Source organism: Thunnus albacares, chromosome 9, assembly GCF_914725855.1.
Source record: "Thunnus albacares chromosome 9, fThuAlb1.1, whole genome shotgun sequence".
Taxonomy (NCBI): Eukaryota; Metazoa; Chordata; class Actinopteri; order Scombriformes; family Scombridae; genus Thunnus; species Thunnus albacares.
The window spans coordinates 19,842,266-19,856,014 of NC_058114.1; the positions used below are offsets into that span (position 1 = coordinate 19,842,266).

At 41.0% G+C, this 13,749-nt stretch overlaps 1 protein-coding gene across 1 annotated transcript in view; it reads left to right on the forward strand.

The window, feature by feature from the left end:
- faf1 (Fas (TNFRSF6) associated factor 1) overlaps nucleotides 1–13,749 on the forward strand; it is a 62,780-nt gene that overhangs the window by 22,551 nt on the left and 26,480 nt on the right. Inside the window, exons 8-12 of the mRNA XM_044362012.1 lie at nucleotides 1,027–1,113; nucleotides 9,462–9,557; nucleotides 9,720–9,843; nucleotides 9,957–10,020; nucleotides 10,138–10,219. Coding sequence (XP_044217947.1) covers nucleotides 1,027–1,113; nucleotides 9,462–9,557; nucleotides 9,720–9,843; nucleotides 9,957–10,020; nucleotides 10,138–10,219 — 453 coding nt within the window. The remainder of the gene's footprint in view (nucleotides 1–1,026; nucleotides 1,114–9,461; nucleotides 9,558–9,719; nucleotides 9,844–9,956; nucleotides 10,021–10,137; nucleotides 10,220–13,749) is intronic.

The following is a 13,749-nucleotide window of genomic DNA, read 5'->3' on the forward strand; positions in this document are numbered from 1 at the left end:
TCACACACACTCACACACACAAAAGTACATATACAGATGCAAAGTGCAGGAATATCAGAGTATTAAGGTGCAAGCATCCAAGCAGAGTCCGCCCCCGCAGTCTTCATAGTTCAGTGTTTTGCAGCTGCTTTCCTGCTTTGCCTGACATTGGCTTTGACTTTGTGTTTGTAGCGTTCTTTAAGTTTCCACGTCCATGACCAGCAGCCCCTCATATGCTCAAGGATCCATCTCTCCTCAGTGCTTTTTACAAAGACAGGATTTGACCCGTGTGTGGAGGGATCTTTGCCCCACAATAGACAGTTTTCTCAGCATCAGTGTCCAGCCCTGCGGGCCTGAAGGCCAGAATTCTGCCGAACAAATGCACTAGAATCCACGGCCGCCAGCACTCAGACGCCGACGGGCTTTGATCACCTTCGGCTGGCGCACATCAGGCTGGCGTTAGGGCTTTAAACCAACAACCCACTGGACGGTGTGATACGGCGCTCGGCGGGACAGGCGCTGCTGGCTGCTAACTGTTTAAAAGCACGGAATGTTATTAAGTGATGCAGATACAGCGTCCGCGCATGAATGGGAGAAGAGAAATACTGTTCATTTCAGAGCGTGGGGCTGTTGTTGCTGGGCATTAGCTGTGGCATCTGAAGAATGCTGATAACACTGGCTGTCTTTTTGTAATTTTTTTTTCTCTCTCCCTTCTTTTGGCTCATCTCCTCCTTCATTCTCTACCTCCATCCTAGTTTTCCCTCATGCTGAACGCGGGTTATTTTGATGTAGCCTTTACTATAATACATATACCACTGTATTTACTGTTAGATTAGTCATGCGAATATTTTCCGGTTTCATATTACTTAATAATGACAGGATGGTACTGAGAGAGATGAAAGATCTTAGTGGAGATTCGCTGTTTGTTTTTTATTGTTGTGTGTTTTATAATTGTTTTTTATTTTACCTTTTCAAACCAATAGTGTTATTGTGATATATGTACTTTTTATATACAGTAATAATTGTATCTTCTCTTTATGTTTGCAGGTGAAGAGGAACATTTCAGACTTGACCAACATCCCAGTCCGGCATCAACAGTGGGAGGGATGGCCTGCGTCAGCATCTGATGACTCTGTAAGAAGCACGCACACACATTACACACACAAACATTATCAAAATAACACGGACACGGACGGACATACTATAATAGTTCTACCAGAGAAATTTCAGCATCTGTCTTCACTTTATTGTGCACAGTAAATGCTGCCTTTCCCTCACTGGTTCTTGGATCAAAAACAGCGGCCATAATGACAATTAAACGTCCGCCACAAATTAAAGTCCCTGAGTTACAGATTATTGATTTACATTATTTTAATACTTGCAAATTGGAAACTGTTCTACAGTCTGTAATCCATGCCAAAACCATCTGTCAGAAGCATGCGAGTAAGATGTTGAAGCTAATTAAGATGTCAAAGACGGCTCCCATCCTGTGTCCTCTATCTGTGGACATTAAAGCTCACATCATTGAGTCCCGCTGACCTCTCCCGTCCCAGGGTCGCTCTTCCCAGCCATTCACCCTGCACACAGTCAAGCTGATCAGAAGCGGCCCTCATACAGAACCTCGAGGAACCTCTGACCCCTTTTGTCTCACCCCGTCTTTGACAGCATATGTGTTCCCATGCTAATTGTATGGGATGGTTTATCATGCTACATTGTGGAGCTGTTGCGCACACATTCTTGTGTTAACCCCTAGCTAACGTTTTCCTTTTAGATCTATGTGATTGTTGTTTGATTTGAAGTATTGGTATTGACTTTGTTTCTTTTTTTTTTTTTCAATTGTAATTATATATGCCAGAACTGGCTCTACAGTAGCCATTAGACTGCATATCTATCTATGTTTTAAGTGGCAGTGCAGATTTGTGGGTAATAATGGTAACCTGTTCTTTATATGCAGTATTTCAGAGGATACAGTCAGCTCTATGTGTCACCCATTATTCTTGTTTCAAAAACTCTTAAGCGAAGGAACAATAACTACACCTGTTTTTATGACCCAAAGTAAAGCTTTTAATATTAACAGTGAAAGCAAATACATTGCACCCATTAATGTGCTTAAAAGGTCAGAGGACAAAGGGTTATGCATCCTTTCACTACAGGAGATTGTTTGCTTTATTTTTGTTCCATTACAGCTCAGACCAAGCAATTGTAAAGCCTGTGACCACCAAACATACCATACTGCTATGATCCTTTATCATTGGTTTATCATTGTTAGCATTATCCTTGGAGACATCCAGTTATGTGATCAGTAAACAGCCTGGGATTACAACAGAAATACAAATCTTTGTTAAAATCTGAAAGCATATTATGGACATGTAGCGCAATGACTGACCTCAGTTCTAAGTGAAAGTCCTTACGTATTATGGCACCAAATGATTTACTTGTCCAGTTTGCAACCGCGACATGCAGTTTGCTGTTACTGCTTTACACTAACAAAGAAAAGAGCTACTCGAAGATGTTTTTAGTTTCTGTTCAGGATGTGGGTGTGCTGCCGTAGATTTGACTATAGATTTGCAAAAGAAAAGGAAACGTTTCAGTTGTTTTTTTTTTTTAAATTATCAAAGTAATTAGAAGTATTTTTGTGTATTTTGGAATACACAATACTTGACAAAGTATCCCTTACTTGAATACCTTATACATGTTCCAATCATGCAGAAATAAATATCAGACAAAGAGAACAAAAATGAAGCACTATAGGAATGTTGTTGGAGCAATTAAAACCTTTCTATTCAATTACCCTCCTTGAAATTACTTTATACCTTGAGATGTAGACGTCTACGTTGGCTTTAGTAAAATATTTAAACATTTATTTAGCTTCAAAATTATATTTCTTTATAATTGAAAATATTGTCTCATATAAATTATTTAAGGAAGACCCCTGTAGCTTGTGGGTCAAGATGCTGACCATGATCTGCAATGTCCCCGGTTCGGGTCTGGCTGGCGACCTTTGTTCCATCTCCCTCTCTTGTTTACCATCGTCTCTTTAGTATTACTGTCTAATAAAAGCATACAATATCCCCATTTTCCTCACTCAAAAAGAAAACATGATTTGTGCAAGCTAAAAATAAATCCAGTCACTGTCAGACATGCTTATTTCAAAAATCTATTGCATATATTCTGTGTGTTTGGCGAATGAAAATAATGGTTTTGAATTCATGAAATAAATACATTGATTTTGCACATTTTTAAATGAATAGAAGCATTTTGAGGTATTTCTATAGAAAAACTATGTATGAGTATAAGGTGACCTAACTGAGATAAACCAGCATAGCATGCTTACTCAGTAAGTTACATTGCTGAGGAAACTCCACCATTGTCAATGTCATATCCAATGTAAGAGAGGTAAAATTAAAGGAAAATAATTCATTTTTTTTTATCTTTAATTGTTTATATTTATATTATTTATATATTTATTTTGTTATCTGCGGACTGGTTATCAGTGACCCTAAGCTGGTCCCCCTAGGTTACTGTGGATATGATGGCCAGGGATCATGAATAGATTGCAGCCCATTGTGGCATCATAGGCCCAGACGGCACCTGGCTAACACACATCTGCAGCGTCTGTGTTTCCTGGATGAGGAGATATTAAAAAGCACAGAGACAGAAGTGTAATAATGGCCTCTGTTCTAGCCACAGCCCTCTTATTGAAACGTCTGAAGGTATTAACAGAGAAAGCCCACGACTTGGCTGGCCTAGCAGGCGGATAGGGAGCCAGTGTTAGTGTCTAGCTCATTAGCCCAGTCTCATCTCCTGGGGTTTGGGCCAATAAATATGGCAGCCAGAGGCCCCAGATTACGTTTAGCTCTGCACACTAGCCCGCTTGCAGTGGAATCGATTACTACTTAACTCTGCTTCCCCTTTAAGTGTGTGATATTACTTTGTTTGCCTGCTTGCATTTACATTTGTGTGTGTTGTGTGTGCGTATTTGCATTTGTGTGTTTGCAAATGTGCATGTCCAATAGTACACACTATGTCTAGGGCTGAGAATCGAATCTCAATACTTTTTGAGTACCAACTGAGCTGTGTCTGTAGCATCAAATTTTGAAAACTGTCAAGTACTGAAAACTGGCTTTGAATGCTTGGTCAAATTGTTAGTTTTTCAGGTCAGATATTTCCTGATTTTAAATAATTTGTTAATTATTATTATCTGTATTTTATTAAGGTAATGTTTGATTCTTAAACGCGGATTCAGTGTTTAAGAATTTTGGGACATTTGATCTGATTAGAAAAGTATCGTTTTGGTGTTGGTATGGAAACTCCAGTACTGTATTCGCAGTTTTTTAAAATAATACCAAGTACTTACTGTGACAATAACAGTGTTGTTGTCTCTAGCACGGCTGCTGTAGCAGTTTAGTTTGAGTTACTTGTTAAAGTCTCAGACCTGGTTGGTTGCTGTAGTTGGTGACTAGCTGCAACACATCGTCACAGGTGTTTTACCACCATTTTTTGCAGGTACAAGGAGCACATATAATTTTATTATAGTTCTTCTAATTGATCACCTCGTTCAGAATATCTATTACCTTGTGAGAAAGAGATATTTGAATTGTGGCATTGTTTGTTAAATCATGCCTATGTATTGTTGGAGTGTAGAAAATTAGTTTGTTGGAAAGAAATTCTCACCTTTCAGAGAAACTAGTATTTATGTGTTACGTCACCCTCCCTGATAGTGTCCACTCAATGTGTGTCATTGTTTATTGTGCTCTGAATTATTCAAGGCCATGCGGAAAGTAGAAATTGGAGCAGGAAGGATAATGCTCAAGTAACACTGAACAACAGATCAGTTTATTCAGTGCACTGTGTTATTGTATGTGGTGTTACACGAAGGAAGTTAAATGCAAAAGGAAGTGTAGTTGAAGTAGTAGCAACGGGAGGTGATGCTCATTTCTAGCAGGCAGAAGGTGATGACCCGGTTCAAGTAGTGATTTGAAGATTTCTTAGTGTTTATGTAGAGTATATAAACCCTGTAAAACATTAACCACAGAAATAATGTATCTATGTTGCACATTTTTAAAGTCTTCATAATATCAGTTTATTTTATCGTTTGTTTGTCTAGATAGCACTGGAATAGTCTTCAGTCAGAGAAAAGTACACTTGTTGGACTTTTCTACAGTTAAAACTTGGTGGAATTTGTTTTACTCCAAGTAGAGTAAAATAAATACTACCTCTACCTCCAGCTCTGCCTTCAAAATCATCCGGAGTCTTGTGGCTTTGGCAAAGCCAATCTGAACAGTGCTGAAGATTACGACAGAGGTCTTGGCAACAGTTGATTTGAGAGGCCAATGGGACGTTAACGTCCTGTGCTGTTTGAAATACGCTGATTGAGCCTCTTCCCCTGCCTCCTACATCTCCCTTCTCCTTTTCTACTCCTTCGCCTAAACAATACAGCGTAGAGACTTCCTAGACAGGCCCCATCTCATTTGAGTTGTTTTGATTGGCAGTCCTTCCTCCACACCTGTAGGAGTGATTGACAGGGCAGTGGGACATCCTTATTACATCGCCTCATCATTTCAACCCCCACTGCCACACATCCTTCCTTCTAGCCTGTAATTGCTGACATTTATGCAGTGTTTCATGGTGTTTGCTAATGTATTAATGCTGCAGAGCCGCAGAGGTGCCTTGCCTTGTAGGCCAGCACCTCCCTCCGTTTCCCAGCCGGCATTAATGGAATCCTCCTCTACCTGATAGGGGCCTATGAAGCCAAGGGTTTATTGAGGGGGGCCTGGTGGTTTCCATAGCAACATGGCTCAGCAGTAAGCTCAGGCAGAGCCCCCCTCCCTTGTGCGATTGGCTGTCTTCAGGTGACATTCAGCACCAAGTTAGTCTGTCTGATTCATTTTCTATCTCTTCCAGCTCTGTTCGTTTTTCTTTCTGTGAAGTTCCCAACTCAAGCATTTTTTTGTATTTGTTTGACTAGGAGGACGCTCCTTCTTTGTTTGGTTGCCTTTTAGTATGTATGTAGAATATTAGAAGCACAACACCATGCTGGATGTAAGAGATAACCCCACAACACCCACTCTCTTACGCATCCCACTGATCCAAGAGTCATTTATTTATGCCTACCTTAGCCTCTAGCTCTGGCTTGCATTTGTATGTGTGTGCGCATATTGTCAGGCCAACACACAATGTACAGGACCCCTGATACTTCTCAAGAGATGCTTATCTTCAGCAAGGCAGAAAAGAGCTTGAAACAAGGAAGAAAAGAGCTTGAAACAAGGAAGCCAACAGGTGTTAAGGTTGGGATGCGCTTGACCTGTCTTTTTTTTTTCTCTTTTGTCTTTATTTTTGGAGATTGCGCACTATTTCCCATCCATTTCCCATACTCTCCCTCTCCAGTTCCTTTCCCCTCTCTGTCTCACTTTTTGCCACGCTCCCCCTGTTCCCTCACTCTCTTCCTTCTCTTGTCCCATCAAAGAGAAAGTGGAGTAAGGTGGAACTGTGGTTGTGGTTGCCATCAGTGCAGCTGTCAGTAGTAATTATCTCACACTCACAGCCAGACACCTAATCCAAACACTGCCCTACACTAGAAAAGAAAAAATGAAACACGGAAAGAATGAAGGGAGAGAAAGGGAGATAGAGAAGGGAAGAAAGGGTTGAGGGGGAGAGGGAAAGGAGGGGAGGGGGGGAAAGGGAGAGAGAAAATTCTTTCCCTGTATCGGCCCCTGAATGCTTAGAGCCTCAATGCAAGTGTTAATTAAAAGAATCCAAAAAAGAGGAGCCAGTTCCTTTGTGTGGAGATGTGGGAGAGGGTCATTTGGGGGGGTTAACCTCATCCCCCCACCCCCCGTGCCCTGCGGCGCTTCAGCCTTGTTTCCACGTTTTACCACTGAGCCGTCAAGCTGCACTTGTGTACCTCAACATCAGGAGAAGCCATCGGGTCAAAGTGAGGAAGAGGATTGAGAGGCACTCAACTCATTTTTTTCTCCTTTTCACCTCCCCTCCTTGCATCCATGTCAGCTCAAACCCTCCAGGCTGTTTTTGACAGGGGAAGTGATCAACTTTATTTATACACTTATTAGGCCCTCAGACGAAAGCCTCTTATTGTGAGTAGAGGGGGTAAAGGGTTTATGGGGATCCTCTCGGCAGCCGCTGTTAAGATTCTCACGTTTGATTGCCACTCGATTGGGGAATAGGCAGAATAGACTTGGGGGCCATTCCTTCATATCCTTAAGGCTCAGACCCTTTATGTCTTTGTCTGGCTCAATAACTACAACTTTCTTACACCATGCTAATTCACCTCTCAGGTTTGGCACCCATCATGTCTCTAATGGCCATAGCTTTTCTGTTTTTTTGTTTTTGTTTTTGTTTTTTGGTTTAGCAAAAGTATTGCTGACTTGCTTTATTTTCACTGCTTGGGGAATGATATTTATTTTTTGTAGTTTCATTTGTAACTTTTCTGAAAAGATATGAAAAACACAAAGATCTAATAATCAGGCCCACAGTACTAACTTAATTAGAGTTAAGTTACATGAGCAACTACTAGGCAATTCAGTTAAGTGTTCTTCGTAGGTGTTCCTGGGATACTCAGCTGTCCTTGCTGTGACACTTACACTTACTTCTCGAGTACACTCGCTACTAATTGGTAATACAAAAGAAACACAATCTGTTTCTCCGTTTTTGTGTGTACATGTCTGTCTCTGCGTCCGGGGTGATTAATTGTTGGAGGCCTCATAGGGAAGGTTTTAATTCACTGACACATTAATAGTCATATTTTTATTCCTAACACTTTTAGTTTTGACAATGAGTAAGGTATGAGGTACCTTACCCTCACTCTTATAGGCAACTCTGAATGTCGGCGTGTCCCTTTAATTGCAATGTAGTTCTTGGTTTGTGTAGTTTCAACATTGCATGTCAATCCAGCCACTGTTTTTTTTGAGCAGTTATCTTTGCTTAAGACAACACGGAGGAGGAATAGGAACTCAGCAGGATATTATTCATTCTCGATCTGTCAGGGGAGACACTGCGTCTCTCATATCTGCTGCATCGTTACTGAGCTTGTGAGAATTTAAGACACAGTGGTCAATAATATAACCAGTTTCAGTGTCAGCGTTCAGTTTTTCAGGCTGTAATAAATTGTGAAATGGTCACTCCTCTCCAGAGGACCAGCGAGGACCAGAGAGTTCATTATCTTAGTTTAGGAAAAGATCTCTATAATTTTGTGGGGCAAAGAACATGGTGTCACCTAGTCATACATTCAGCTCAGTCACAATTGTGCAAATGTTTTTTATACAAATATTTTTGTCTGTCAGCTGTTGCTAACTTACTTACATTGAAAAGATAAGGTAGTGTGAAAAGATGGAGTATAATAGACATACTCTGTATTTTGGTTCTTATCAGTGCCTGGTACACAGCAGTACTCAATAGTAAGTGTATGTTGCTGACAAGGTCTAGTGGTTACACTGTTCTCTCCTGCTATAGAAGCTGAGGCCAGCATGAAGACCCACTCTATTTTATGAGAGACAGAGAAACTCCCTGCAGTCCGTGTAGCCCTTTTCAGACTCAATTGGCGTTGCGTGTAATCGTCTCCTGATTCAACCATGTCCAGCTGCTCTTTGTGTGTCTTAGCACCTGACAATGGAGCAGATCACAGGACCTCTGCAGGGGACGAGAAGCTCCTCTGCCTCTTATCACACCCAGCCTGCATGCCCTGCCTCAGTTCTGTTGTTTAGAAGTTCACTCTCCCAGAAAAGTATTTACATCTGTGCTTTCTGCTTTGCTCTTTACAATTAGTGCTTGTCAGTGAATATATTGTTGCATAATGTTATCAGTATGTTCAAGCCATAAGGGACTGTTAGATTGTTATCAGTCCTGCTTTTAGTGGTCTCTGTTGACAGCAATTAAGAAAAGTGCCATCATGTTGAGGAAATATTGACATTTAGATTTGTTTTTATATATATGCTCCACATTGTTACATGATGGGAATCAATCTAAAATCAGGCACACAACTTTTTAAAAGCAGGTGTCTTTGGTTTTGCACTGCATCCTGCAACCACCTTGCTCGTATTGTTGATGTCCCTGGGGTCTAAGCCTGGAGACACCAGCTGTAATGAGTCCCTGCTGAACGCTGACATTTTCAGTCCTGGCTTTGGATTTGGGAGCTCATTAGTCAGGTGTTCTCTTACTATAAACCACCACCACGCTAACAGCTTCTGCAGGTGTGCAGAAACCTCATCATGGTTCTCTCCTGATTAGAGAGATGAGGAAGATTTAGTTTGAAAGTCATAAAGTATCTCATGATATGACGGCCTATATTAGAACAGCTTAAATAGCCTAACTGAAGTATTTGGGAAGGTACTCTGATGAGGTTTGTTTTGTTCTGATTAGAGTTCAGTCTTTTATTTGTATAATCACATATGGTGTCACTAACTAGTTGGCCTTTCTTAGTAGATTACTCTTAATATTGCTCGTTTTATTATGTTTCCTGTTTTTAGATGACGCTAGCTGTCTCTGGGATCAGTTATCCTTGCCATCGTCTCAGTGTTTGTCGAAGGTCCTCACCAGCCAATGCCCAGGAGCCCACGGAAGAGGTATCTTCACATACACACAAACACACTCTCTGTGCTGTGGATTACTTTCCCCCCTGGGTACAGTGTATACATGCTAACTTATAAAACACAGTAAGGAGATGCTTCTGTTATTGACATCTGTGGAAATAAGTCTGGAAATGTATGAATAATTTATGTTTACAGTGTGCAGATGTCCATATGATCAGCGACAGTGAGGGGGATGATTTTGAAGATGCATCAGAGTTCGGTGTGGATGATTCAGAGATGTTTGGAATGGGCTCCTCTACCTGTCGGAAATCACCTATGAGTATGTACTGTGGAGCGGTTTAACCATTCAGTGAAATATATTGTTGTATTGATTGTATTGAACGCTAGTGGCATGTATCCAATGTTTGTATAATTATTTTTGTCCCCGTGCAGTGCCAGAGAATTGCGAGAATGAAGCTGATGCCTTACTGCACTTTACTGCCGAATTTTCCTCAAGGTGAGCTAAGTGTCAAGTGCTTCTTCTTTTAATTCAACTTTAAACCACAGACGGTTAGCATGTAACAATGTTAATGTGTTTATGTACTGTTGTGTGTGTGTTTGTATGGTCCTGCAGGTATGGAGAGACCCACCCAATGTTCTTCATCGGGTCTTTGGAGGCAGCGTCTCAAGAGGCCTTCTATGGCAAAGCTAGAGATGTAAGTAAGCTGATTGACTGTTTGGAGCCTCATTGAAAGGTTTTTAATTTAATGAGATACTGTTTTAGATAACAAGGTCATATTTTTCTTTGTCCCATTGTGTTTCTAACATTTAATTTTGTCTATGTGTAAGATACGAGGTACTGATGTTACTTATGCGAGTCTGAATCTTTTGCACTGATGTCATACCTACTTGATGTAGTTTCAACATTGCATGTCAGTCTAGCCACTGCCTTTTTGGGCAGTTTTCTTAGCTTAAGACAACACAGAGCAGGAACATAGAGTGAGCAGGATATTATTCATTCTCTATCTGTCAAGGGAGATACTGCATTTCTCATATCCCCTCCTTCATTACAGAGCTGGTGGGAATTTAAAACACAATGGTCAGTATTATAACCAATTTCAGTATATGCCTGGTCTATGCTTTTCCAAGCTCCAATAAATTGTAGAATGGTTCTTCCTCTCCTGAGGGCCAGTGAGAAATAGTTAGTTTAGAAAAATTTCCCTGTCAACACACAATTTAAGATATGTACGGTGTGATACTTTGCCAGAGATTTTGATTCTTATCAGTACTCACTCGTAAGTTTGTATTGTTGACGAGGTCTGGTGGTCCTTCTGAGATATTGGCACTAGGGGACTTTTGCCTCATTCCAACTGAAAGTAGTACGCAAGGGGCTGCATTGGTGTGTTGTATTGCTTCAGGTACTAGTAAAGGGCTACAATGAGTCCCAGTGCAGTGGGACCACTTCAATAAATACACCAGCTCTGCCATAAATTCTTTATAATTATATATATATATATATATATATATATATATATTCGTGTGTGTGTGTAATGATATAATGACTTTATTACAGGGACAGTTGAGAGCTGACAGGAATTGAAGGGAGAGGGGGACAGGGGGTGATATGCAACAAAGGTCCACAGCTGGATTTGAACCGCAGACGTTGCGGTTATGTGGCATGCATCTTAACCAGTAGGCTGCCAGGGCACTCTGTATATGTATATTTTTTATGTAGTAAAACCACAGAAACACAATGAATGCATGCCAGTTAGCAGCATTTATAACAGAGGTCTGGCTTAATGGATTGCATTTTGACTAACAGAACTCCATATAGTAGAGGCCTAATAATCTCAACTTGCAACATATGCAAAAGTAAGGGGAACAGTCTAAAAAATCATAACAACATATGCCAAACACAGACAAACTAAAATGCCACAGAGGAATTTAACCAATGTGGATATGATTGACATTTACAGCATATACCAGGTTGATAAAAACTGACACTCTTCACGCAGTCTTAAATCATCTTCCTTTGTAGTGCGTTGGCATTGATGACTTATTTACTTTGAAGTTGAATTTCTTTTTAATACTGTGTTTACTGTTATTCATCTACCCTCTGTGTCATGCTGTGTGAAGGAGGCTTTGCAGCCACATTGATATAATTTCATCAAAACCCTCATCAAATTTTCACCCTGACAGCTGAGGCTTTATTTTTAGCTGTCCACTTTTCCCTCTTGTTTTTCGGCTTTTGTCCTTTTAAGGATGCTTGTATCAACTGACAGCTTGTGTGGATTACAGCCTTATTAGACTGTGAGGACACAGCAAGATGTTTGGGGGGTTCAGATCACCCGGCACACAGAGAGGGAGGGAGGGTGGAATACAAGATAGCGGGGGCACGATACAGAGGACATGATCTGAATGGAGAGGAGAGTGCAAAAAGAGTGACTCAAAATAAGAGGCTGAGTGAGAGGAATAAGAGTCTGAGAGGTTGCAAGGTGAAGGTAAAGATGGAGAGAGTATGAAATAAACAGAGATGGAAAAATATAAAGAGAAATTTGGCGTCTTGCCTGCTTCCCAGCTGATCTCCTCTCCTAAGCCAGCTCAATATGGCCGATTTCTCCCTGGTGTTCACACACTCTGTACTGTACCACTATGCTCTAGACAGCTCAGGGGCAAAATAGTATTCATTTTCACTGTATTTTGTTTTAGTCTGGGTGAGCTTGATTTAGCCCGCCAACTGTGCCACGGTTAGAGTGACTTTAGGGAAGCTGGATATACACAAAGAATTTTACAAGAAAACAGAAGCTATTTTGATCTGCTCGGTGTTTGTCCTGTTTTGTCACAACCGTCCTAGACGACAGGCCAAAACATGCCGCCGCTGACGGTTTCATTACACAGTAACATATGTGCACGATTACACCGCCCCTTCTTCCATTTATCCATCCCATCCTTTGCTCTCTGCTTCCATCTGAAAAGGAATCTAGTTTTTGTGTCCTCATGGCAGAAAGAGCCTACTTCATTAAGGGGATATTGGAATAGGGCAGATTTGACTGAAGGGGGACTACTCGGTGGGTTTATAAACAGAGGAATCAGTCTCACTCTCTAAAAGCCTGGGAGAAGCTAATCACTAAGCAAAACACTACATTTGATGAAGTGTTTCTGAAGGTGTGTGTTGGGGGACTGTTGAGATAAACTCAATCCATCCTTAATGAAAATGCTTTGGGCTGCAGAGCTGAGCTGAGCTGAGCTGAACCCTCTTGGGGATCAGTGGTTAGTCAGAGCGTCCAGAGAGATAGGCCACCCATCACTAACCACGATCCTCACTAAATCCCCATCAACGCAGTGGTTAATCACTCTAACCCCACTCTCCTCCGCTCTCCGCTCCTCTCTCCTGTCTGCCACACACAAAGACGCATCAAAATTCATAGCCTTGCTGGAGAGGGGAGTCCGGGGATTTATCACTGCCAAGTATCCGCTTTAAAACCCAGCAATAGCCTTGCAGAGTCAAGAGGAAAGAGCACTGGCGAACCAGGATGGCATATGGCATATTGATGTATGTATATCTATCAGATCTACGGCTGTAAATCACAAGCAGCACTCAGTCATGATTTCTTAACTGCACATGAAATGGTCACTTGATGCTCATTAATAGATAGATTAAAAATAAATGGATGTAGAGTACAAATGTTAAACAATGTGGGAAGCTTATCTATAAATATTTCTATATGTGAATATATTCAACCCACAGTTTATCCTCCCAGCCATTAGTAGATGAACAGGACACATTCAAAAGACACTCAGTCTTTACACACTCAGTGTAATTCAAAGATGGCAATACGCTTGATTAGTTCAGTCACAGATTTAGAGGGATTAAAATTTGACAATGTTTCTGTTATAAAGATGTTTTCAGCGGGGTACGGAGAGCCTCGTGTGTGGTTCGTCATCGATCTGAATGTGTTTTCCCACTGTGCTTGTGAGGTCATTAGATCAGTCATTTGAGCTCTTCATTTTGAAGTGTTTGCTTTTCCAGACTGAGCTGCCATCTGTAGAATAATCACTATCTGGACTTTTCTGTTCTTCCTCCCCCTGTACCTTTCTGTGTATATCTGTGTCTTATACACTTGTGTCTCATGGCTCTGTTAAACATACTGTACCAATGAATGATTAAAAGCCTCTTCTTGATGTGACACAAATATCATCCACTTCGATTTAAGAGTTTCAAAGTCAAAAATAATTCCTGACAATA